Source organism: Melanotaenia boesemani, chromosome 14 (assembly GCF_017639745.1).
Source record: "Melanotaenia boesemani isolate fMelBoe1 chromosome 14, fMelBoe1.pri, whole genome shotgun sequence".
Classification (NCBI taxonomy): Eukaryota; Metazoa; Chordata; class Actinopteri; order Atheriniformes; family Melanotaeniidae; genus Melanotaenia; species Melanotaenia boesemani.
Genome location: NC_055695.1, coordinates 11,993,246 through 12,021,174, shown reverse-complemented (window position 1 = coordinate 12,021,174; position 27,929 = coordinate 11,993,246). Strand labels below are relative to the sequence as shown.

Here is a 27,929-nt window from a genome sequence, read left to right as displayed (position 1 = left end):
TAGTGAGTTTGACGCTCCCGTCCGGAAAAGCAGCGAGTTGCAGCGAAACGTTTCGAATGAAGGAGGAGGAGAGGAGGAAGGAGGATGATGGGAGTGAGTTTTATCCCATTTGTGTGACCTATATCACAGAGTAGACCCAGATAATATTTAGCCTACTTCTTGCTCCCGAGGGTTTTTTTTTCCGCCAAGATGTCGGCGTCGGCGATATTCATCCTTGACCTAAAAGGGAAGGTAAGTTTGAGACGACTTGTTGGTGGGAAGTTAATCAACAAGACACCTGCGACAATGAAGACCGCGTCAGTATTGAGGGTTGTTTTTTGTTTTTATTTTTTTATTTTATATATTAATTCGTTTACTATTTGTATACACTGCAGTTGTACATGAAATGCCCGCATGGTTGTATTTCCTGGCAGTAACTTGCTAACTTGGTGCTGAATGAGCTCTAAAACCCTTAGCAGACAGGAAGAGAAACTCAACTTGCCAAACTCGTTTACCGATATTCAGCAGACACAGAGGACTTGTTCTTGTGCAGCGATGCAGCCCTTATTGTACGTGATGTGTCCTATTTTAAAGTTTATAACTTTACTCTTTGTGGCCATAACAAGCTACCAAATTGAAAGAGCAGTGCTTTTATTAATTTAATTGGACATTTCTATCGAGATTAGAGAGGTTAGAGAGACGTTTAAGGATGGAGGATTAACAGAAATTGACCAACCAAATATGTGATCATTGACTTGTTTCATTAAGTGTCAGATTATTTCCTTTCTTTCTTGTTTGCTCCTGTTTTTTTTTTTTTTTATTTATGCTAGTCATTTGGCAGGTTTCTTGATGTAAAAGTTAATAGTCCAGACAGCAAAATGTAAGAAATTAGTGGAAAACATCCACCGCTTTCTTCAGTGTCTACAGTTAGTACAGTTTGGCCAAAAGCTTTAAGCCGTCACTGTTTGTTGTACATTGTGTAAAGCACAAGAGGGGGGACAAAACAACAACAACAAAAAAACAAACAAAAAAAAAACAAAAAAAAAAAAACAACAACAAAAAAAAAAACAAAAAACAGAACATTTAAAAGATTGTATTCATCATATTTTTGTATTACAACCTGATTATCAAGTCACCTTCAAAGAGATTTTATGTATATAAATGTTATGTTGATTTATTTAGGTAACCTGACTAATTGATTTAACTTTAATTATAAGCTGAATGGTTTTGATTTTTTTTTTTTTAATTTAGCTGTGTAAGCTTGAATGTTCATTCATTTTCTAAATCTTCTTACATTTAAAACCCTCATGCTTGAAAGCAAAGGTATCTGTCAGTTTAACCAATGATTAAACATTCCTGGAGTCACTATGAGGGCAAGAAAAGGAATTGCTGAAGGAGCCTTATCTGCTTGACAACAGTATCCATCTGGAAGAAGGATCCGTCCCTCATTCCCTGGATGTCTGATTGTACAGATTAAAGGTTTTCTTTTTCTCTCTCTTGCTATCTATTTATCTCTGCCCTGGGGGCATGTCGGCAGTGCCTCACCTACAGTTCTCCCCCTGCTTCTTCCTCTGTCCTGACCAGATGAGGACTGTTATTACCGCAATAAAAGTAGATTTTAAAATTATATTAATTTGATTGCTTGTACAGAAAAATGATCAGTTATATAAAAATAATTGATTAGGCATTAAACAAGGCATTTTTTGCATTACTGTGTCTTGCAAACCAATATTTCTTGAGGAGATGGGTCACTTTAGGATTTAAATCCACACTTAAAAACCCGGCTACTGCAGAAGCCACTTGCATCCTTTACCCATCTCTGTCAGGCTTACCCCTTTCCATTAAACCTCTTAAGCACCAGAATGCACTTCATTAGCTGCTGAGACCTGCTTTATAGACCTAAATGATGGGACATTGAAATCAGCGTTTCATCATTTGTTCAAAGTTCTTCACAATATAATTTTTAATAAGTGAACATCCTCAAGCTGAAGTTGTTCAGATGAGTAATAACACATAAAACCAGTATCTTAATCAAAGTGATGTTAAAAAACATAGCAAATGTTACACATTTTACTATTTAATGTACATATATTAGCTCAACTTAAATTTGATTTAGGCCCATTTTCCACTGGCACCCTGTAAGTTAACAGTGTCAATGGTGGTCTTTGTTAACCTCTGTGTTGAAGGATCAGGTATGGAAGACGGGCTGATTCCCATGTTTAATTTGGCAAAGGTTTTATGTCAGATGGCCTTCTTGACGCAACCCTCTTCATTGAGCTGGTATTGAGACTGGCACAAGGAGAGCTTGTGCCTCCTTGGGGCTGCATTAAAAGTCAACTTAAGATTTTTCCTAAAACAGTGTTGATGCTTCCTTCAAAATCTTCTTGGGTAACAAAATTGCTAAAGCTGGAAAAAGTTAGTCCAGAGCCCAACACAGTTGTCTACATCTGTGTCAAGAACTAATGCCTAAAAGATCTTCATCTGGTAATTTGGGCAGATTGCCCACCCTTGCTTAAGCAAAGCTACGCTATGAACATTATAAATAATGGCATTTTAACACCCTCTCCCAAGTGCAACCATGCAGTGCTGCTGCTGTGATTGTAGACTCTTGTTGATCTGCACTGAAGCTCAGCTGTGAAGAAAATGAGTCTCTGTGACTGTTCGCAATGTTAAATGGTTGCAATTGATGGACCAGGAGTCTTTTTGTATATATCAATGTGCCACTATCTCTTATACAAATAAGCTACGATTAATCCCAGCAGCTCTGTCGCTTCATATTATTTACCCATACTATCACTGGACTGACTTGGCATGATTCTCACTATGATTGTTTTTTAAAGTGTTGATGGGTGATACCAACTGACATTAGCTTTGCTAAAAAAAAAATTTGTGGTTCTGTTTGCCTGCGGGTCATACTCTCTAATGAGGGTTTCCTGGTTGATGTTTGCCTTTAGAGGTCAGCAGTGAGTGGAGCTTATTGATTTTACACACTGGAAAAAGTCAGTCAATGCCCAGTGTATCTCAGGAACATTGTGTATTCCAGCTGAGATTTTTTTTTTCTGTTTTGGTGATTTTTAAAGACCATTATTAGTTTTTAAAGATAGTGCTTTACTGTTCTGGTACAATAATAAAAGAAACTGAATTAAGCAGCAATAGATCAACAAAGAAATTGGCCAAAACAATTTATAGTTTTAAGATAAACTGTCATTGTCCATGTTCCTCTTTTCTGTTCCTTTTTTTTTATGAAAAGGCTTTGAGTTATTTGACATTTGTAAATGTCACATATAATCATTCAGTACAATCAGAGGGTTGCTTTAGTTGCATAAAATTGGGCTTCCATACATCTGCACATCATCATACTCCCAAATGTTATCTCATAATACGTGTATGTGAACATACCAACAGAATCCACCATGTTCCAGTGTCTTTAATAGACAGTGTAGTGGCTCAACTTGAAATGAATAAGTTTACTCTACATTTTAAGACCTGGATAATACGTTTCCATGTTCTGCTTTGGGCCTTGGAATATAATGTTTGTGTGAGATCAGTTGTTCATTTGCATGTGTCCTGTTTAATAAAGCTTAATACTGATGATGCTGAAAATACATATTCGCTGCATTAGTAGGTACTGGTCAAGTCTCTCATGTTATCAGTCGGGTGTCAGTAATGGCTTTAACATCTGGTGCATCACTACTGTCCGTCTCTCTGGTCTTTCCATGGTTTTGTTGATTTTTTTTCAGTTTATTCAACATGTTGAGTCTGTGATGGGTGTTTTAGTGTCCAACATGGGTGTCAAATCCATGATTTCACCCATTGACTGTGTGTTTTTTTTTTTTTTTTAGCTTTGGTTTTTTTCTGCCTTCTTCAACAGCAACAGGCTAAGTATTGACAAACCTCTCCCACAACCAAGTTCTGGCTAGTCATAACTTTGATCTGCACCCACCTGATTGATGAGTGAATGACAGTTGTGTGATAAGTAAATACCTGTTTTTTTGTTTTGTTTTTTTTTTAATCTACGATGTCCTAAAGTTTCCTTCTTACTGCACCCATCTGCACTGAGTAGTTATGTCCTCTTGTGCAGGTATACATGGTAAATCCTAACTGGAAGTTAGACCTTGTTTTTGTGGTGTTTGAGAACTTCTAGTTTTCATCAGATGTTTGTTATTGATGAAATCCAATTGGGGGACCTTTTGTTGTTACTTGATCAACGTTTGGTGTATAAGATATGTGAAGAAGATGTTTCCACACAAAACTTAAGAACAACAGCAACAGCTGGAGGGGGTCCCTGCTGTTTGAAGAATGTTTCTCTGAAGGTCGTCATTGTCTATCAAGATTTGATTTCAGACCTACAAAGTGACTCACTGGACACTTGTTTTTCTTTCCAAGACCTTTCAGTATTGCAGCTCTTTTTGATACACAGATGTGTCTATATCTAATTTTTTCTGTCCAGTGACCTCTGAACCATTCGCTCTGTTGCTTCTGTCTCATCTCACCCTAGCTGTGCAGTGGCCTATCCATATCTCTTTTCTTCCCAAGATTACTTTACTTTCAGGAATGTCCTTTTTTTTATTTCTCATTTCCGCCTGCCTTTGTTGCATCTGCCCCTGTGTGACCCCTGCACAACAGACTCCTGTTTAAAAGGAGGGAAGTATTTTGTGTGTGTAAAAGAGAGAGAGGAAGAGTGAGAGAGAGAGGGAGACTGTGTCATCTAGCTCCCTGAAGCGTAGTACTCTTTCCAGAATATAGCAGCACTGCTGACTCATCTTAGTTTATTTTTGTGTGACTGTGTTTCTAATAAAAATTAATAATTGTATTTTTAGATACATAGTTTATCTTAGATAAACTTAGATAAGCTGTTTACCCTAAAAACTGTTAAGTGAAGATTGTCACATCTGTGAAAAGCAATGTGGATTGTTTAGAAAAATTCCAACAGTCTTAAAACGTCAAGACGGACTTTGATAATGATCTCACGTGGTGGTGTTGGGAGGGAGATAGGCAAGTCTTCATGCCTTTCTGGTGAACCTTTTGAAAGGGAAGGAACCACAATCTGTCTATCATGTTGTTATGTTAAACATGAAGAAAAATACTTGCACCAACATAGCTTTGTAGGGCAGAAGGGTTAGTTTATCTCAGTTTAAAAAAGTTTGCTTTTGATTAAAATAGTCCTAGCCCTATCTTCTGGTTTAAGTGTGTAATATGGATCAGACAAAAGCATCTACCTTTCACATCCCTGACTGACAAAACCATGTGTGTCTATGTAAAATAAAATCAGATACAAATATATGAATATTGTTTAAACCCCTTTTCTAGTAAATATATGGTTTAAACAATATTCATATATTTGTATCTCATATCAGCCTCAGCTTGTTAGCTCAGTCTGAAGTTAAGACTGGGAAGGGTTTACCATTCTGTTAAATACAGTAAGGCTAAGATTAACATTTGTTAGTGAAAACTTAAAGGGACTTTATATATTTTATTGTCTACAATACACAAATCTGTGTATGCAAGGGGCAAGGCAAAACATATACAAGGTGTTCATGCTGTCTGGACTCTAGTTTGGCTCTACTTTGTGGTGCAAATGATGTGGTGTGGTGCAAATTTGTATTTAAGCTGATTTGCAATGAAACAAACATATTTCTTAATCTTTAGAAACACATCTACTTTATGCAAGTTCATTTAAGATGAGCTGAGGTTAAGTAGAAAACTATCCTGTGCCCTGTTAAAAATTTCAAACTATGTTGAAAATTATGGACACCCCGGCTAAAAGGTTAAAGAGGAAAGGACTAACCATTTTAACTGAACTTTATTTTATTTTATTTTTTTAACCTGACATGGACAATCAATTAGCCTGGAGGTGTACACTCTTAAACCAAAGTGTTGGACAATAAAATAAATAAATAAAAAAATAATTAAGAAAAGTCAGTAATTCATCTTTTCAATTTAAATGTGGAAATTTTTATTAATATAGATTTTGCTTTTAATAATTTTAATTTAATTTATGATTTTATTGTGATTTATTTGTTGCTGCCTTTAATACTTTTTAATGCTTTCTATGCACCATCTGTAATGTTTTTAATCGTGTAAATATGCTATACAAATGAACTTGCCTTGCCTTTGTAGCTAAAATTTTTTTGGTGTTTTGTCTTTGACTTTTAACTGTTTACCACAAGGGGGAGGATACATGGCCGATGTCTTTGACCAGGTGTTGAAATTACACAGTATGCACCCTAATCCATCAGAATCAAGAATCATTATGTCCCAACTTTTCACCCTTGTTTTCCATGACAATTGGTGCAATTGTTAGAAATTGGAACAAAATAATCTTATAACGTTGCCAGTCAGCTCTGATTTTTTTATGTTGAGAAACTGGTCATTCCTCATTTAAGATGAGATATCTATCAGTCCAATAAAGCTACAAAGAATATATTCAGAGCTTTTTTTGTTGTTGTTGTTGTTTGTTTTTGGCCTGCCAGTGTTTCCTGAAGCATCTTGAAGCTGGAGTGTAGGTTTGGTGTCTGAGCCAAAAGCTCTAAATGTTTAATGATTTATACTGCCTTTATAATATTTCCCTTTGCCTCAGTTTTTTTTTTCTTTTATATTTTCTTTCCAGGTTCTGATTTGCCGTAATTACATGGGAAACATGGACATGAATGAGATTGACCACTTCATGCCCATACTAATGAAGAGGGAGGAAGATGCTGAGATGACACCCCTGGTCAGCCACGGTTCATCACACTTCCTGTGGATCAAACACAGCAACCTTTACCGTATCCAAAAAGAGTTTATTTTTAAAAATGTGCTTTGCTGTGTCTACAGACGTCTTCATTGTAGCCACCCTTAAGATTCATATGAATTGGATTGACAATCCTTCTTTCTGCCACAAAATAGGAGTGCAAGGAGTCATGTGCTTCAGGTTTGGATTGCAGACAGCTTCAAAGGTTCTCTGCCGGTTTTAACACATCATGTATCAGTGATATTCACTGTACAATATATTCACCCTTTCCCATTGCAAGATAGTACAGGCAGAGTTCCCCACACATTATTAATTCAGTTTCATTTTGCAGTTGTGAGTAACTAGTATTCCCAGTGTTCTCCCTTACACAACTAAGCTGCTTCCCTCCCTGTGGCCATGTTCCTAATTGCTTTTTAATTTAATGCATTCTTGTAACTTCCTATTATATTGCATTAATCTTGTAATTTCTCTCTTTATGATAAATATACTACATGACTACATGTACATTTGTCTTTTTACACTCAGACATAGTTTCTTAACAGTGATTTTTTTCAGTGGTGGCAATGACTAAGAAGAATGCTAATGCTGCTCTTGTGTACTCTTTCCTTTATAAAATAGTACAGGTGAGTCAGAGTGAGATTTACATTCACAACTTTGACTTTTATCGAAACATCATCAAAGTTATTTGGTACCTGCAGATGTTTGTTGTCATATTATCATAAATATACAATTTATACCGTGATCTCTTATGTTGTTTCTGTACTTTAAATAAAAATCTTTATTGAAACCCAATCAGAACTTAACATTTTAAGTTGTGGAAGTCTATAATTATGTCTAGTCAACCCAACATCGGAAAGTGTAACAGTAAATCATATTTCATTGTTTTTTTCCTCTACAATTTTCTCAGTGAAGCCTTTAAATGAAGTATGCAGCTACAGTTTTTTTTTTTACTTTTACAGTCAATAGATACTAACACACTCACAGCACAAATGGAACAACTTACAAATCATGTTGAAATCTGTTATGTTTTCTCTCTGTAGGTATTTAAAGAGTACTTTAAGGAGCTTGAGGAGGAAAGTATACGTGATAACTTTGTAACGGTGTACGAACTGATGGATGAAGTCATGGACTTTGGGTTTCCCCAGACAACTGAGAGCAAGATCCTACAAGAGTAAGAAAAGTAGCACAACATACCCTAGCTGCTGTAATCGTTGCCATGTTCAGGTGTACAAATAAGTGGTATTTTAAAGACGAGTCAGAAATCATGACAAAACTTCGGGCTGAGGCTGTTTTGAGGTATTTGTTTCGTAAATCTTTTACATTAGACAAAGCTTGGCTCACTTTTCTATGGTTGTTCTGTGTTTTGGCGTTTTCATCATAAAGCTGATGAGCAGATAAGGTTAAAGTTTAAAACCCTCAATAGCAGTAATTGCTTCACTCCAGTCTGATTCTAATGTAACTTCATTTGATCAAGTGGCGCCTGTATCATCCAACATCAAAGAGCTTTTCAGTCAGATAACAGCTTTGTATTTCATGCAATAAGTGAGCTGCAGACAGATGAATAAAAAGACATAATCCTTAAGTTTGAAGTGCTGTCGGCCTATTTTTTTTTTTTTCTTCCATTCAACAGAATACATCTGGGGAATATAATTGTGATGAATGGAATTTTACTCAGTGAGTAAAATGAACTGAAGCAACTGCTACTCTTGGTTCCAGCCACGCTTTGTGTTATAAGTGCGCAGTGTTGTTTTGCTTCTAACCTCCTTTGAGAGGCATTTGACTCCTGGTAAAAGCTCAGCTTTCACTTTGCAACCACTGGTAACATGGGCTCACTGAGCACATGGTCCACTTAGCTTTTTATGAACAGTGAACTTTGTATCTGAAACGTTCACATTTGCAAAGTGAATTGTCAAATGTTTTCATGTTTCAAATTTAATTGGGCTTTGTCCAGCGACATGTTATTGATGTCTGCTGTGTTTGCACTGAGACTGGCTCTGGTTGTGTGTGTGTGTGTGTCTGTGTGTGTGTTCAGTTAGTGTGTTCAGTGTCTGAATAGTGCTGATAATTACCAGGCGCCAATTGGCACTCATATACAATGACACCGTCAGCTGGACACACTTAAGACTCTCAGACAAAATAGCCCTGCTTATCTCACCAAGGAGACACACAATTGTCATCTTTCTATCCGTCTTTCTCTTTCTCTCTTTCTCTCTAGTGGGCACAAACTCTCCCACTCCCACACCAGCACACAGTACACATACATTGACTGTGTCTGTCTCTGGAGGCTATTCTAGTTCTCTAACCCAACCCTGGTCCTCACGGATCACTAAACTACAGGTCTTGGATGTTTCTCTGCTGCAACACACCTGATTCAATGTTTTTCTGACAAGCTCTACACAAGTCTGCTATTGACCCATTCATTTGAGTCAGGTGTGTTTATAGCAGGGAAATATTGAAAGTCTGCAGGACAGTGGGCCTTGAGGATCAGATTGGGTTATTCCTGATCTAACCTTTTCATGACTTAGCTACAAGAAACAAAACAAAACAAAAAAACAGTTTTTCTCTTACATTCACCACTGCCTACCAGGTGAGAGTGTAAATGGATTAATGTGTGAGTGGGAGGATGCAAGAGAGACTGCATTGTTACATTTGCACAATAGGGTATTAATGTGTGTTTCTTAGCATAAATCTACATACTTGCACTTACTGTTTATTTATATAGAGACGGATTACATTGAAGGTCTTCTCAGGGCACTGTACCAAGTAAGGTCATATTACAGACATAAACCCACTATTCAGTGTGTGTGTGTGTGTGTTTCTTATGACTGCCATTATTATGCTAATCTTTCCGTTTGCTGCCAAACCCGCTTTCGCGTCCCCTCATTAGCATTTCTGAGGAGAAACAGGGCAAACCAGAAACAGTAAAGCAGCAAAACAACACATCAACCCCAAGCCCACTTGTCATAGCTTTTCATCTTTTCGAACTTGCAGACTTTCCTACATGTCAGCTCGCTTCCGAGACCCTTTAGGTGGGAGGAACTAGGACAGAAAACAAGGGAAAATCTCTCGCATTAATCTGTCAATCTTAAACTTGTTTGTTTAGCACTTTTTTCTTGATGACATTTTGAAATGAACTGTGCATTCGAAGTGAAAACAAGACTTTTAAGATGTTGCTCATATTTTCTGTTTCTTCAGCAGGATTTGATTGCATTTATTAGCTGCACTTGACACATGCTCTAACACTTAAGTCAGTTTAGTGCAGTTATAGCTGACAGTTTTAGTTTAAATTTGCAGGAGGATGTAGCTTATTGTTTAGCAGTCCAACGGCAGTTACTGTTAGCATTTAAAGCAATATTGTCATTGCAGAATGCTCAAACAACCAAATGTTTTCTTAAAGAGTTAGTAAAGCAGATTGAACTACGATGTGAAATTTTATCTGGGCAGAATCATCAGATTATGGGAGAAGGAAAAAAAACCGAGGAACAGCTAGAAATAGAAAAGCAGAAAGTAGCTTAGGAGAAGATCACGGGGATTAGGTGGGACTGCTTTAACCCGTGCAGTTTGGATCACTGTCTGTCTTTTTAGTATGCCTGACAGGGTTTAAAGTTAATAGTTCAATTAAAGCAGATTGAGGCATGTGGCTGCACAACATCTGTATCAAATCCTTTTGTAAATATTAGCTAATTCGCCACAGTAAGTTGAAGTACAGGTCGAGAGCCCTGGTTTAGACTACTTATAATGAGGTGACTGAAATACACATTTTTTCTTGTTGTGTTTTTAAATTATTTGCTCTGTTCATCCCACATAATTTTACGTTTATGGGAAATGACAGGCTGATTTGTGAAGTGCCATTAACTGTAAAATGTAAACCTCTGTGTTTGTATTCTTCTCTGTCAAGGACCGGTTTACAGTATAATCAGAAAAATGTAGTTAAACACTTCAGAATGTAGGCAAATGCATAAATCATACAGATGGCAGACATATACTTGGAAATTGTAGGGCTGCCTTGAAGAATAAATTAGGTCAGTGAAAATAAACAATGATGAGAGGCAGACATTTGTGTAAAAACAGTGCCGGTCACATGTTGTTTATCTAACTAGAGCTCCTTCTTATTCTCATGTGATGTCATTATGCCTCCCTGGAGTAGGCCAGGACTGGAAAACCAAACCATCTCACTTAGGTGATGTAAACCAGTAGTTCCCAACCTGGGGTCCCCCACAGGCTCCTTGAAACTTTGAACTTTCAAAGCCATTGTGATTAATGCCCACACATTGTCCCTATTTGAAGAAAAAAAAAGTAAGGCTATATGTTGTTTATTTTACTTTGGTTTTATTGAAGGACAGTACTTAGCCAGAATACATTATTTATGGTGAGAATCTCACTTTTGAAAGCATTAAACCAAGCATTGTTTCAGCCCCAGGTGGGACAGGGGGGTCTATGGCTTTTTATTATTTGCATGATGGGGGTCCCCAGGGAGGATAAGTTGGGAACCACTTATGTAAACCAATGTGCAGTGTTTTGAAAGATGTATAGATCTGTCTGTCTTTGTCACAGTGAATCCAAGATGTGGAGTGAGGTGTACTTAAACTTATTACTGAATAACTTAAAGACTCATTTACAATAACAGAATCAATATTTTTGAATAACTTAAGTATTAAATGACTGTTGGCAGCTAATGAGAAAGAACTTGCTTGTCGTAATGAAGCCTGTGAAATATCATTCAACATCCTTGGTTTCAGCCTAGTAGAACATGGTTACCCAGGTTTTAAAGAAGGCGACTTGAGTCCAGACTGGGCACACAACAGGTTTAAAAGCTGGCTGGGCTAAGATCAGGTAGTTTGTTAGGACTTTCACACCAGCTGGGCTCCAGCACGGTGCAGGTTCCCCAACCTAATTTAAACAGGCGGGCACATTCAGACAAAAAAAATGGAAAATGGTTCAAAAAAAGGAAAGGCATTTCCCAACAGGCAGAAATATTGTTCTCAGTTGCGAACTGTGACGTCATCAGCATTGCCCGCATTGTCTAAAATCTGCATATGCATGCAGATCTTGACCCTCACATAGTCTTCTTTGCATGGGAAATGAGGTCTGAAGAAAGGAGAGAGTTTGTCAAGTGTCCTCCCTTTCTGCACACCTAAAACTGAAGCAGCATTTAAATGAATACAGTCTTGTCAACAGTTTCCAAAGTATTCCTGCCTGAGCATCCCCCCAAAAAAGTCACTAAATGTTGCTACATAACATGAAATGAAAAATGTTATTAATCTCAAAGGGAAATTGCAATTATTAATTAGCAATTAACTGAAATTGCAACATCAGAGGTCTATTAGTATATTGATAATTTGTCACCCATTTTCAGTTTGCTTTGTGCTAGTGCATTACAACAGTTTGTTCCCTCCCCCCCTTCCCCTACTCTTTACTCGCATACTGTAAATTCTTAGAACTAGATACCCAGTAACACTGCTCTCATTTGCATATTTATCACCTTCTATTGTTAAATGGTGGAATTTCTCTGAAATTATGATTGAAAAGTATTCCATTAAAACTATATGTTAACTTGTGGTCACTATCAAAGCATTCAAGACTGCTTCTTTGCTGTGATAATATCTTGAACCTTTTATAAATGTAGCATCATCTCACAAAATAACCATAAGTTAAAGGCAACTTTTGCAGTTTAGTGATCATTCAGAGAGAAAGCTGTAAGCAACTGATTGTTTTCTGACACAGTGCAAACCCTCCTTACATTGCCACAAGGAAAACACTGTATGTTTATGTTCACCACACTGCTTCTGCTTGTGTGTGCAAGGAAGCAGCAATTGATGTGATCATGTCCCTGTCCTGTAGCAGGTCAGGCATCTGATTTTTGCAGGGCAACATATAGGATGGCTGTCCTTCAAGTCACTAGTTTCCGTCAGTTAGTTTGCTTCTTGAAGAATGAACAAACAAACAAACATACTTGCTTATCGATGGGGTCTAAAATAGTAGCTAAACTTAGTGACAAACTGGTCAAGTTGGCAGCAGTGAGTGAACATCAACTCCTGATTTTTATTTTTTTATTTTTAAATTAACCTAGATGGTTTGATGCATATATAACTTGCAGGAAACGTGGCTTATAAACTTTGTCAAACAGGTTTATCCAACATGTGCTGGTATTTTCAGCCTGAAACCACAGTCGAGCTAAATAGCATGCAGAGTATATTAATGTTCTTTGTTAGAACCATTCCTGTCTTTGGACGTCATTTTTGGCTCCAAAGGGCAAAAAACAAACAAACAAAAAAAAACAGTTAAACGCAAATGAAAGAATTTCTTCGGTTTGCTGGCACAGTAGTCTACATTGTAACTGGATGATCATCACACTAAATGTTTAAATCTTTGAAAATGTCAACATTACAGAAGCTGTTTCAGTGTTTCTTCATGGCCCGCTACTCTTAAAAGGACTTGCTGTGGTTTATTTACTCAAGCAATGCATAATAGGCAAACAAATGCTTGTGCCATACTGTTATCCATGACTACAGTCACAGTGGATTTATGTAAATCCCTGCTTTCCAATTACATCCATGAATAATCTTCCAACAAAATGAATACCCACCTCTCCTTTAATTTATTTACACCAGAGTACTTCATTTATTTTAAGTCATGGATGTGATTGATGCAAAATATAAATAATTCCACAAGAGACATTGTGTTTTTTGTTGCTTTATAACTATATGTCCTCTTTGTTCCCCTCCCATGTATGTAGATTAGTTTTAGTTAAGAATTTGTGTTACTTGTCCGATTATTTAAGTCTTTGACAAATTAAATAATAAAGCCTAAAGTTCTTTTTCATTGTCCTTTGACATTAAGAAACTTTGTCCCCTTAATAAATCAGTAATAAAGGCTATGATCATTACTCTTGGTTCTAAGATAATGAATGTACTTCACTGATGTTCAGGTGTCCCACTCAGCAGGATTATGAACTGACATTGGACACATCTCGAGCTGCTTTATACCTGCTCTCTGTCTTTGTCTCTTTCAGGTACATCACCCAGCAGGGCCATAAACTGGAGGTCGGGGCACCTCGACCACCTGCCACTGTCACTAATGCTGTGTCTTGGCGGTCAGAGGGCATCAAATACAGGAAAAATGAAGTCTTTATGGATGTTATAGAGTCAGTAAATCTTCTGGTGAGGGCAAATCTTGCTTTATCAATATTACAATCCCCATTAAAATCTGTACAGGAAGGGCATTAAATTTCCAGCACGGTTTTATATCTTCAGTATGCAAATTAAATATGTATATTTTCATATTTCTCAAGACGTGAAACTAAACATCAGGTAGAAAACAATTCAAATTAAATTCCCATTCACTTAAGTATTGTATGCTGTAGTTTTTTTTTTCAATTCATCATCAATTATCTGTAACTGCTGTTTTTTCTGTCTTCTTAGTCATGTCTTAAAATGCATGTTCAAACTGTTTTCTTGAAGCTAAGCGGGTGTGTTGGTGGTAAAATCGTTTGTGTCAAAGCCCTGGCTTGTTTGCACTCCTCTGCAGTTTTCCTATTTCCTTGAATTGAATTGCTGAGGAAATGGCTTCTAATGTCAATAACTCTCCATTCTGTTTCATTATAGCATTACTTTTTTTTCCATAGTGTTCTGTGAGTAGTAAGTAAATAAAGCATAAAGTCAGAGTACACAAGGAATAATTTCTTCTGCAAGTCAGAATACCGAGTATCTTTAACTAGTGAGATGATGGTATATTTTTACTGTCATTTGGAGTAATCGGACTCCTCTAGAATTGTTTTTACTGTAATACAGAAGGCATCATTTTTATATATTGTCATAGTAATCTGTCCTTTAAGTTTCCTCTGCATTTACTCATTTTACATGTCACCCTCCCTCCTCCTGAAACTTATAATAAACAATGACGAAGTATGATAATGTTATTAGGCTACACAGCAAGCTTAGTAGAGGGATGCTTTGTTTTCTTCAAAGTCTAAAATGTCCTTCAGCAAAAGAAATTAAACACATTTATATACACGAACATGCTGTGTCTTAAACCTAAAATCAGCTCTTCTCTCAAATGTCTTGTCCTTGAAGAAATGTTTCAGGGACAACACAACGTACAGCTGCAGGTGATTACCAATCAGGAGGAAACTAATGAGAGGAAGATATTTAAAGCTGCAGTTGCAACCTCCGTTACTGTGAACAGGGACTTCTTAAAAACATTTTCATCATTGTCCAACTGTATGCAGAGAAGGCCTCCAGTTTTGTCTCTTAGTCTGCTTAAGGCATCGGAAAGGCTCATTTGATTTATTTAGGGTTCTGATTCTTATGTATATGTACTGAATATATTTTTACATGACACATCATGAATTTATTTTTATGTACACACATCAAGGTGAACAGTCAAAATCACAACACTTTAAACGTGTACACAGTGTGAAAATGTAATGGTTTTGTCTCCAGGTGAGTGCCAACGGCAGTGTCCTGCGCAGTGAAATAGTGGGCAGCATCAAGCTCAAAGTGGTCCTGTCAGGGATGCCTGAACTAAGACTGGGTCTCAATGACAAAGTGCTGTTTGAGATCACAGGCAGTAAGTATCATTTAATACTGTTTACAGCCATAGATATTAATTGGAGTGCCCCAAACTAGAGGTTAGGAACTAAATAACTTGAATTGTCATGTCCACTTCAAAGCGAAGCTTTATTTAGCCAAGTCCAGTGATGTGCATAAAAAGCACAGTTAGGTGAGTTTACCTTACAAATGTTTATTTGATGTGTCCATAAAATGAAAACTACACTTTTTTTTCATGCATATAGCAAACAGTATCAGAGAGTTGCGGGAAACTTGTATGCAAGGGTCTAAAGATTCCATAATTTGATTTGATTTGATAGAGAACTTGCAAATTGTACCCTCTTTTATTGAATTTTGAAGAAAGATGTTTCCTGTTAAATCTAAATCTGTTAAAAATATTAGCTGATTGTTGGCAGAGCTTTCTTCCTCTCAGTCTCACCTTGAACTCACCCTCACACATTACCTCCTTTTTCTGTCTAAATCCTATGCGCAGCTCTCATCCTTCCTCTACCCCACCCTCTATTTTTTTCCATCAGCTTTTCCCACTGCTACATCTTCCTTTGCCTTTTCCCTCACATCCTCCTCCCCCATGTCTTCTTCTTCCCCTTAGCCTACTCCTCCCACCCTCACTGTTCCTCACTGAAGGGAAAAGGCTCCATCACTGTCTAGCCTCTTTGCCTCTGATTTAATCCTCACCCCAGGCAACAGCCCTGCAGATGAAAGGTGAGGGTCTGTGGCTATCCTGTGTTTGCAGCCCACAACCCCCCTGCTGAGTGTTGCAGTGTGGGAAATAACGTATCCCTAGAAATGCTGATCACAAATAATGATCAAACACACTGGCAGATACAAACACACTCGCAGTGCATGTTAATACAAAAATTGAAATTCTTCTCATCTTGAACAGTTAGACTGGATTTACACATCAGTCACCTGTAATTTGTAATTATCATACTTGCACTGTTTAGGTTTTTTATTCCAGTCGGATGCAGCCAAAGAGATTATAAATCATTTAATGCTGCCCTCCACTGGCAGAAGTCCAGAACTGTCACAGTAACGTTTGATAAATAACATTCCAGTAATATTATGTACTAATTCAGATGTGGTGCATAGCATCACTTTTAAAAGTCAAATAATGTAAAATAACTGTAGATTTTTCACACTAACTGACTTCTCCAGGCTGCCATAAGTGAAATGGCCAGTCTGTAAACTAGACTGAGGTAATTTCATGTGGTTGGTTTTTTACTGTTTCAAATGATAATGATAATAACATTTTAAAGCTACTTTGATGGTAGAGTGTGCAGGCTGCAAGGACTCAAGGACTGCAACTAACGGTTTCTTCTCCTATGACTAGATTTGTTTGTCATTTTCCAGACATTTAATGCCATAGTGACTATGTGACATTTTCTAATTTCCTCTTGTGTTTAAATGAAAATCATCCAGATATCTCTTTTTTTTTTTTTTTTTTTTTTTTTTTTTTTTTTTACAGTTTTACACAATGGCCTACAACAAGTATTCCCATTTTGGAAGATTTAATGATAACACAAAGAAGCGTTAAATGCTTTGGACAGGTATTAAATGCGATTGTAAACTGGTTTCATGTAATGGACAGAACAGATTGAGTTCCAGTGAACTACTGCAGTGTATTAAAAGCATAGAAACATGTGAGAGTGACCTTATATGCGAGCCTCAGGTGACTCTGCTTTGTCTTAAATCTTCCTCTTGGCATAAACACACACCTCCTTGTTTGGCATCTTAGGTCCAAGCATTGGCAGAGTGTCCCTGATGACCTTCCCACCCTCTCGTGTTGATAATGCTATATGCAAAGGTTATTGTGTCTGTGGTATTTAAAAACCAACTGAAAAGAGAGGGACATTTCTAAAAGGCTTCCTTGCTTTACCTGACAGCAGCTCTGTTTTTTTTCTAGACCTCATCTTATCCAGTCCCAACTTTCAGGAATGTTGCACACATGCATGTGCACACACATACAGAAACAAGCAAACACCCACAAAACCAAAAGACAAACAAGCAAGTTTCCCACCACTTTTATTATAGGCATGTATAAACCTTTGCACGTACAGACACTAGAGGGAACAATGAATCAGGAAGCTGCAGACACAAATATGCACACACACTTAGAGACACTCTCTGAAAGGCCTTAGCGCTGGACCAGGGCTGCATTCAGAGCAGGTAACGCAGACTTGAGCTGATTGTTGAATGGGAAGATTTAGCGAAGGCCCATGGGCCCATAGTCATTACAGCTGTTTTCCACTGCTCAGCACCTTCCATTAACCACAGCGAAGGGGAACGCTGGACTTTCTCCAGCAGACTACAGATTTAGCCCTTAAAGAGGTTGTCTTTACAAATGTCTATTGGAAGAGTGCACCGTCTTGCTCAGCCTGTGAGAGGAAGATTAAGAAAATTGTGTGTGCTCTGAGGTGATCAGACAAAATAAGTTGTTTGAATGCGCTAAGTGTAAAAGAAAACTTTAAATATTTTACAAAATAGATTAATTGGTAAAACACAGAATTCATAAGTGGATTTAAGATTTTTGCAAAATTAGCTAAATTACCTGCAATGTAATTATTATTGGCCTCCTTTGGTATATTCAGGGTAAACATCAAACAGTGGAGAAGAGTGGGAATATTTGGCAACAGGAACTGTGTTTTTGTTTTGTATTTTCTAGGTTATCCTACAATATTCATTAATTTTGGTCTGTGAGTGTTAGTGCAGGTGAGGCTGTGTTTGTGAGCCAGCTGATTGGGCCCCAGTGGGGGAGAAGATGATGGCGGCAGGTATTGAGGGCAAACCGTGTATAGGCTTGTGTATGGCAGCAAAATAATTGTTCAGTGGGGGACGGGGGGGGCAGCAGATGGATGTGGTAGCACACTGCTTGTACAGTGTATTTGAGTGTGTAAGATTGAGTGAATGTTTGTCAGTGATTATTAACTTGACCTTGATTTCCCTCAAGGCTGCGTGGAACTCTCTCAATCTTTTGTGTTTCTGTCTGTGTGTGTATTTGTGTGCGCTAGGAGAGAAGAGCAAGACAGTGGAGCTGGAGGATGTGAAGTTTCATCAGTGTGTCCGTCTGTCACGCTTTGAGAATGACCGCACCATCTCTTTCATCCCACCCGATGGCGAGAGCGAGCTCATGTCGTACCGCCTCAACACAACAGTGAGTGGCACACAAACAAATCAGTCCTCTTAAAGATCACATACCGAGGCCACCTACGTGCCAAGAACACATTAACTATTTGTTTCATACAGGATGTAAGTCCCAAACACCTGCATCACAACTTCACTTGTTTATAGTTAAATATTTTTATCCTCCTCCTTCTTGCTCTCTGCATACTTTTTAACTGGCATTTTGCTAGAATACTCTTTACTTTTTCATTTGTATTTTAGATGGTAAAGCATTTTTGTCAGTATAAGTTGTAGGAGATGTGTCATATAAATACATTTAACCATATTTGTAGGCATTGTTATCCAAAGTGACCACAAGTGGGGAACAAATGGGGGGATTGTGTAATTCAGTATTTCAACTCAGGATATTTTGTATGCTGACGTTAGGGGTTGACCAGTGATCTTCTGATTGTTTGTTTTTGTGTTTTTTTTTTTTTTTTTTTTATTATTAACTTGAAGTACTTGCAAAGTTTATGGTTTCTCACCTAATATTGATCATTACCGTTTTCTGCTGGTAGCTTACTATTGGTATTTCTGAAGAAATATGCAGTATTGTGAAAATGTCCTTTTGCTCTACGGCTGTTTGTTTGTTGTTCAGACCATTCAGTGCCCTGCAGCTAAGGGTGGATTTTGATTGTGACGACAGTCGACTACTGTTTGAAGTTTACATATGACTTTGAAAGACAGATGCTTTATTCACTCCCCTGCTAAATATTTCTGAAAGTGCCTGCACTTTTCCAAATGGTGCCTGTGGAGGACTTTACAGATGGTTCTGTGAAACAAACCATCTGGTGTGTCAGGTTAATAAACACAAGCTGCACATATTAATTGAAAGAACAAGATTGCTAAAGGGATCTCTGCCAAAAATCAGTGTCTGGGCTAAGTTGAAGGTGGGATGAGGAGCAGAGTCATTTAATTGGAACAAGTTGAAGGGATTCAGGCACCTGGTAATGGACGTCTCAGAATATTTATATGAAATATCTATATGTCAGGGATTTATGCTCACATCTCCTGAAAATATTAATGTAGCATAGAGCTGTTAGGATCTGCAAATATTAGTGCTCTGTTTTATTTTTAACTTCAAATGTATTGTTTTTCAACAAATAAAAAGGCAATTAGTCACATATACACCAACATCTATAACATTATATAGTAAAGAAAAGAAAATTAAATAACTGAATACACAGTAGGATGCATAAATTAGAAAAAAACAAACGGACACCTGGGTTAGGACGGATGGTATTTCTAAAGTGATGTATAGGATGTATCATTGAGTGAGAAGACAAGCTCATATAATTGGATAAAAATCTGCAGAGATTGGTATGCATCATGGGAAGTAAAAGGATAATGAGAAATGGAACAATTTACACAGTCATATATCGCTGTCTCAAAATTCTTGGAAAGATGGTAATTTTGGGGTAATACGCGTTATAGATTTCCACAGCTGTTGTTCCTCATTATAAAGTTTGGTTAGATGGGGTCAGTGTTGTGCAAGTTCATGCTTTTCATGAACTAGTTCAAAGTTCAGTTCATTCAGTTGAAAATGAACAGTTCAAGTTCACCATTTTCATTTTTTTCTAGTTCATAGTTCATTTCAGTTTATATAACACTCAAGTGCCAAAGCTGCGACAAGCACCAGGCCATGTCTCCAGAACCTAGAAGAGTTTTCACACCCCTCTAGCTTCTATCCCAAAAAAGCGACTAGCAGCAAATCTACAGACCTTTTCTGGTGATAGTTGACGTGAAGCATGCAACATTTACTCTTCTCATTGAGCAGCTATATATATATATATATAAATTTACTATATAAATAAAAGAAAAAAAGGCCTACGTGGTCCACTGAATTTGTCTTACTGACACAAAACAGAGCTCTTGAAATCTAAAAAAAAAATAGGATTGATGCTTATGGCTCTCAGGGGTTTAGTCCGCTGTCTGGCTGAATGGCTGAGCTTAAGTTAGTAAATACCTAGTAGGTATAAAAGTAAAATAAATGTATTAAACGGTACTCTCAATAGAATAAAACATGTATAACTTCATCTTCAGCACCTTTCAGTAGAAATGTGTGTATCAGTCAAAAGTTTGGACACACTTTCCCATTAAATCTTAAAGGAAAATGTGTCCAAACTTTTGACTGGTAGTGTATAAAATAAGACACATGGTTAGATTAAAAACTTGAGTTTTCATCCATATTATGTTTATTATTATTGCACATCCACTGTCCCCACTTATTTCTGACTAAATCCTTTTATCTGTGATGTTGAACGAATAAAGCCAGGACGTCCTTATCAGGCTAGCCAAGTCTTTTTTTTTCAAGCTATTGAGAAACATGGTCCTTTAGCCCAGAATAAAGTGCTGTATAAACAGCATCTTCTTGTCTCTTGTGTCCGCTCTTATCACTGCAGTGATGTGTGCATTGATGTACTCGGCTCTGTGCTCACGTTTCTGACCTTGTCTCCTAATCCGTCCCTGACAGGTGAAGCCTCTCATATGGATTGAGAGTGTTATTGAAAAGTTTTCCCACAGCCGTGTGGAGATCAAAGTAAAGGTAATGATGAGTGATACACCAATATAATTATACACACATTTAAAAGCATTCCATGTCCTTTTGTCCTTCTCTGTAGTAGTCCCTCCACTGAGACGTGTTTGGTGGGTTATGTGCCCTGCTCAGTTGCAAGGTTATAAGTGTACATATTTAGTATATTTGAAAGTAAAATTGGACAGCACTGAGGCCTTTAAATAATTATATTCATATACTGTCTTCTCTGTAATTTTATCCTTATGTATTTTGCATATTATTTTTTGTGCAATGACAAATCTTTCTATTTAAAGTAGATTCTAGTTGAACATGTTTGATGTCTCAGTGGTCATACAGAGTAACAAGTACAACTTTTACTGCATGATTATTAGGATTTACTTCATCAAACGTCAATATCTTTGCTTTTTTATCATAAAGATATTCAGTGACATCTGAACCTGTCCTCTGTCACCTTCTGCAGGCTCGAAGTCAGTTTAAAAGTCGGTCTACTGCCAACAATGTATCTATTCTGGTGCCAGTGCCCAGTGACGCTGACTCACCCAAGTTCAAGACCAGCACAGGGAGCGCTAAGTGGGTTCCCGAGAAGAACGTGGTGCAGTGGAACATCAAATCCTTCCCTGTTAGTGTGACGTACAAACACGCCATCACAGCTGATTACCCACAGTCCATTTAGGTGTTCAAAAATAGCCTTGTTAACTTGTTTAACCACCACCATTCTTTTTTCTTTAAACCTGGGTAGATTAAATTATTTAAGATCAATACTTTAAGCGTAACATAGTGTGTTAGGCTCATTTTCCACAGCAGGTGGTGCAAATGCTACTTGTCTTTCTAATTTTGTTGCTCAATGTTTAGCTTCCTACTTGAATGAGAAGTTTAAAAAGCAGAGCAACATCACAGTGATACAGAGCCACGTAAGCTTGAACCAACCCTAATGTGATAAAATAAAATTGAGTTTTGTCAAATACTAGACAGCAGCCATGTATCTGCCTAATTGGCTTCCCCACACACAACCACACACATTTACATTTCCTCTTTCTGCTCTGTTGTTTCTTCCAGATTCAGTATGAGTCTCTAAAGGCTATTTAAACAAAAGGATGACTGGCTGAAGACAAAAAATATTCGCACATTAATTCAGTCCAGGTTCCTTTTATCTGTCAACTTCTGCTGTCGCCTCCGTAATTTATTACACATTCAGCCTGTTAAGGAGGGTCAAGAATTACTGATGACATTTTGCTTTCCAGCTTGTGCGTGACTGCAGATATTTTTCCCCATCGCTATTTACTTTTGAAGGCTGTGAAATTACTAATTTCGACAGGAAACTGGTTAATAAGTAAATAATAATGTAGTTTGAGCAAACAAACTTGCAACTCTTTGCATTTACATTCAATTTTACTCTATAAACATTACAATCTTATCGAAGGAACAGTGAATAAAACTTTTACAAATTAATCGATTTTCCATATTTGCATTATTAGTTGGGAATGACATTTAAAAAACTTATTTTAACTGCACTTCAGTGGGGGTTTTGTAAATTGTATTTAAAATTCCAGTTTAGCAAAGACGCTAAAAGCTCATCATTTATCTATAAATCAGCCTCTTATTGTGACAGATGGGGACCTGCATGAATGCACAATTTTCTGTCGGAGTTGGTCTTAATTTGAGGACGGTGCGGGTGGGGACGACTCCAGAAGGCAAGAATATTAAATGCCCAATACTTGATTTGATAGGCTTTAAAGTAAAAACTGTCAGTAACTGATGTGCAGCAAATAAATCCAAAGTACAAACTAATAAATTCAATGCTTGGTGATGTTCTGGAGAATGATGAACCTGTTTTATGTGTTTCTGGAGGAGTTGGTTTGGCAGACGCGAAGTCCAATAAATCGATTCACCTTGTTATGACAAGGCAGTTGTCTCGTGTTGCTATGAATATTCATGTTTTCAAACAAAATTACCCAGTGTTAACTGAGGTTAGACACTGAATTTAATGGTTTACCAGATCCAGTGAGAGTGTTGTTGCTTTCACTGTGCTCTGTTTGTCTGTTTGTAGGGGGGTAAGGAGTATGTGATGCGAGCGCACTTTGGGCTACCCAGCGTGGAGGGTGATGAGCTGGAGGCAAAGAGACCAGTCACAGTTAATTTTGAGATCCCTTATTTCACTGTCTCTGGCATTCAGGTAGGACTGTTTTTAACACCTCTTACTCAGACTGTTGTTCTTTGTATTTGTTTAACTGCAAGTTAAATATTACACTGCTTGGCCTTTACACATGGGTGCACAGTGATTAGATTATAAAATACTAGACCAAATACATAATGAGGACTTCTCACAGACACAAGAGTTTAGCATTTATTTCCTCATATGTGTTTTGTGGCCTTGTTGAATCCAGTACAGCAAAACCCATGAAATCATAATATCTTGATATTTATGTTGTGCAAACTGAAAGCAGTTTTGTTGGTGTATCCATGCTGTAAATGATTTGCAATAAATCTACAGTAGACTCAAGATGTGTCTGTTTACCCCTCTGTTGTCACCATCCTGTTACTGAAAGATTTCATGAGGATTTTTTTTAAAATCTAGAGAATCATGAGTTTTCAGATCTAATTAATCCGTATGTCCATTTGGATTAAAACATTTAAGCAGATCTCATCCCAAAGAGGTGAAATGAATCAGTATTTCAGGAGATCAGCTCTACTGTAGGTAGACTGCTGGTAATGCTACTGCAGACATATTATGTACAGTTGGGAGTAATGCCACTGCAATGAATGAAAATCACAAATTGGGATTGTGTGTGTGTCTGTGAATGAAGTCATTGTATTTACAATGTTGATGTTCCCCAGGTGCGCTATCTGAAGATCATAGAGAAGAGTGGCTACCAGGCGTTGCCATGGGTGCGCTACATAACACAAAGTGGAGGTGAGAAAATATGATACTTGAATATAAAACATCTCAACAGTAAAATCAAAACAACTGCTAATAAGCCACTTGGGACTGGTTTTATTGGTAGGAAATTTAAATAATAAATTTGTACAAGAGCTTGTGTTTGATGTGGCTCTTTTGCAGAAACTTGTTTGATAGATATTTTAAATGAATGTTCCTATATTAAAAGTAAATATTCAAAAGTAAAACGGCAATAATAATAATAGTAATAATAATAATAATAATAAAAAAATAATAAAACTTTAATAAAAAAACTTTTCAGCTTTTTCAGTCCTAGGCCTTTGTTCCTTAAAGCAGGATGGTTTTAAGCCTCAATCATTAGAGAACCAGAGGTTAACTTGATCTTAAATGTGTTTTTCCTGAGACATCAGACATTTTTTTCTACATCAATATTCACTGTATGCTCCTTTGATGAACCCAACCTTTTTAACATCCATCATATCTTTTACCTGACTCTAACACCACGAGCCGTGGCATAAGGAGTTTAGAGTAACAAAATTTATGTTGTCAAGGATAAAAACATTACTATCTGGCTTTGTTTGGGCTTGTTAAAATGTTTCACTGCTGTCTTTGTTTGAACCGAAGTGGAAGTTAAATTTGTGTAGCAATGCTACCCACCTGGGTTCTTGAGAATGAGTCGCTGGCCTTAGAATGAACCCATATCTGTCAAACACAAAGGTGACACCAAGGACAGCAATAACTAAGACATGCTTGTCAGCTTTAAGCCTGCTAACTTAAGATGTTACCTTTTCAGCATCATTAAATATGTTGAAACATCTTTCTGCTAAACATTTTTTTTCTCTCTTTTTATTAATTTTTTATTTTATTTATTTTAATAATACTGATTTTTTAAAGCAGCTGAATATTAATGACACTGTAACAGTGTCTTCCTTTCTAGCTCACTAGTTTCAATGGGGGCACAAATGGAAATGAAATGGAGATGGGGACCTAATCCCACTGCTGGTCTACTGCCAGAAATCCTTAAGTTTCATACCTGCCATCTGCAGGAATAAACCCAACTCCATTACATTATTTTCATTACCTTGCCTTGTCAGGTCTGAGTTAGGGACTGCAGAGGCTGAATGATACCAATGAGTGGGGGGGCCTCCCAGGGTGTCACTGTGCAAATGCTAAGTCCCTCTCTACATGTTGTAACATCAGCAGGGAAGCAGAGGAAAGAGATTTATGGTGCAGATTTAAATGATCATATATTTTGTGCTTCCTCATGCTGCAAGACACTAAAGACGGAGTACCTGTTGTGGTTATTATCATCCAATCTGTGGCCAAAACATTTTCCTACAAGTAGTATTGCATTTCTTTTTTATGAGGCTGAATATCACCACCAGCTGCAAACTATGTTTTCTGAATAAAAAAATCTTTAAGAAATCCTTAAATCAGTGTAAATAATGTATCAAACGTCTTATTGATTTGTTACAGGAAGTAAGAACTGTCACTCCTTATTGAACAAGCTGTGAGGGGATTTTCAGGATGCTTGTCGTGTAGTCTGAGAATCTGACACATTAAAGTTTATTTATTGTCATGTTTAGATTTTATTTCAGAAGCAACCTTCAGTTTGATTTGTTTCCATTGATGAGACGATTTCTTTAAATTCCCATTAAAACTTGTGCAAATTCTGTTTAGGGATTTAAGGTGATAGAGCTTCTAATGGCACCGATGTGATGTGCAGGGGCAATGAGGGGAAGAAAGCTGTGCGATAATTCTCTGCTGTTAAATTTCTTGGCAGATTACCAGCTCCGGACAAACTAAAGGGCACAGATGCTGCTAGGCAAATGGATATTTTCTCCCTCAGTCTGTCTTCGTCTCCGCTCTCTCCATTTCTTCAGCTTCCTGTCTACAGCTGACAGCTGAGGACAGGTGCAGGACATATGAAGTTTTTTCCCACTGTGATCGGAAACTGGACATCATCCCCTTGTCTGTTACTAAACTCAGACAGGTTAGAGTGTTGAATCCCTTCTAACCTGAAATCTCTTTCAACAATTCCTCCATATTTCACTAAAACATCTTAGAATATGAATAATGAACTGTGATAATAATGAACACATCATCTTCTGTTTTTTCTTCTTTTCTAATGTCATATACATCCAGCTTTGTTTATGATACCTTTTTTTTGTTTGTTTTAGGCAAAACCCAAACATATATATAGTTTGAAGCATGATCTATCGTCTGACATGTAATTCAGCTCATTATGTAATGCCAGCATACAGTAGCTTTAAAGAGTTATTGCAGGTTTTTATAGTTAAAAGCGCAAAAAGTATTTTAGTTCTTTTAAATTTTTGAAACTGTGTCATAGATTTATTTTCTTTAAAAACATATGTTGCTTCAGGTTGGACCATAACTAATTCAAATCCCTCCGTATCTCAAAGAATCAGGGTTTTTATTCTTTATATGCTTATTTCTTAATATCCTCTTCATCAGTAAGATCCCTTTTAACTTTTCATGCTCTCAGTAACACATTATGTTGCCAAAACCTTCACAAAAGTTTAGTGCCCTACAAAATGTCTATTCACTATTAGCACTGTGAACATAATACCCAGTGCACTGAAACGAATACCAGCATCCAGGTCAATGATTAATAAGGCACATTATTGTCCGAGGCATTTACAGTGTAACATAATACTTAGACCTGTGGGTCTTGTAACCTTGTCCTTGTTCTCAAAATCAGCTTAGAGGCAGAGACTTAAGGAATGGGTATCGTGCGGATCTGTTGCTCTCTTTTTTTGGTTAATGTTTTTATCTGTTGTTTAGATTGCACTGGTTACTCTACTATGGATAAAATTTTTGAGGAACTACAAATAACTTGTGATTTCTGCAGAACCTGAGAACATTTACAATATGTTGAAGTAACAGTCTCTTTAAGCTTTTTAATTTGGCTTCTGTATTTTCTTTGTGCAGCAGTGGTGTACCTTACAAGCCTAAGATGTGCCCACTTTTAAAACCCTCTGTTACAATCATGCCATTTTCTTATGTGGAGACCAGTTAAGGCAGCAGTGGGGATTTTTTAAACGTATTTTATCATGTGTTCTTATTAATTTATCTACTACTGTTTGTCCATAGAAAAAAAAGGGATATATTTGGAAATAAACATTTTTTGTAACTTGTTTTGGGAATATTTTTTATTATTATTTTTTTTAATTAAAGGATGAAGTTTCTGCATGTGGTTCCTTTTTGGTGTGTTTCATTAAATTGTAATAAATGGGCAATGTAAGGACAGATCTGTAGTAAACTTTGTGCAAATTTGTAAAAGGTAAAAGGTTTTTTATGTTACACAGTACAATATTTGTAGAGGATTTGTTTGACATTTTGGGGAATATATTAATTTAAATCATTGCTTGATGTTCTTGTTAGATGAGAAGACTAAATACTTTCTAGTGTGTGTGAGTTTTATCTTTGCATAAAACACTGGAAAAGCCAACTTGTATTACCTAGAGGTACTAAAATCTGTACTCCAGCTTCAGAGTTGAGTAATGAGTGCAAAACAATGAAAAAACAAAACATTATTTAAATAATGTTCTTCAACTACCCTTAATGGGCATACTAATGTGCCTTTTTATGCAGTTACTTCACAATGCATGGTCTCAAATTATGGGAGAAATGTGTGACAGCCGAAATAGTTTTTATACAATTGTTTTATGGCCTGTTTCAAAGAATGGAGATAGTGATCCATTTTGATGAGCCTTAGATTCACTGCTCTTAGTATATCAGAAATATATTGTAGTATTTAATTTTTGCACATTAAATTCTAAATGTGGTTTTACTTTTAAGAAAACTGCATTTTTCTGACTCCTTCAAGCTACATCCATAACATACTCTAAAGTTCGATTCTAAAGTATGTTTAAATATCTGAATTATAAATTCATTAATTTAGAAACTCCTTTTGCATTAATCATAGCCTTGTGTCTGATTTGGAAATGAATTTATATTTTTTTCCTGGCAGATAAAAATACGTTGAGTTCTACTGGACTGAGTGGGTGGGCCACACAAAATAGCCAATACTTG

At 36.9% G+C, this 27,929-nt stretch overlaps 1 protein-coding gene across 1 annotated transcript; it reads left to right on the top strand.

Annotated features, from left to right (window-relative positions):
* Positions 1 to 5: 5 nt before the first annotated feature.
* Positions 6 to 27,031, top strand: ap1m3 (adaptor related protein complex 1 subunit mu 3). Its single transcript, XM_042007194.1, has 12 exons — positions 6 to 231; positions 6,590 to 6,746; positions 7,268 to 7,335; positions 7,753 to 7,883; positions 13,725 to 13,872; positions 15,154 to 15,280; positions 18,291 to 18,433; positions 20,915 to 20,986; positions 21,438 to 21,596; positions 23,025 to 23,150; positions 23,813 to 23,888; positions 25,657 to 27,031. The coding sequence occupies exons 1-12, from the start codon at positions 190 to 192 to the stop codon at positions 25,677 to 25,679; spliced, it is 1,272 nt and encodes a 423-aa protein (XP_041863128.1). The 5' UTR covers positions 6 to 189; the 3' UTR covers positions 25,680 to 27,031.
* Positions 27,032 to 27,929: the final 898 nt, after the last annotated feature.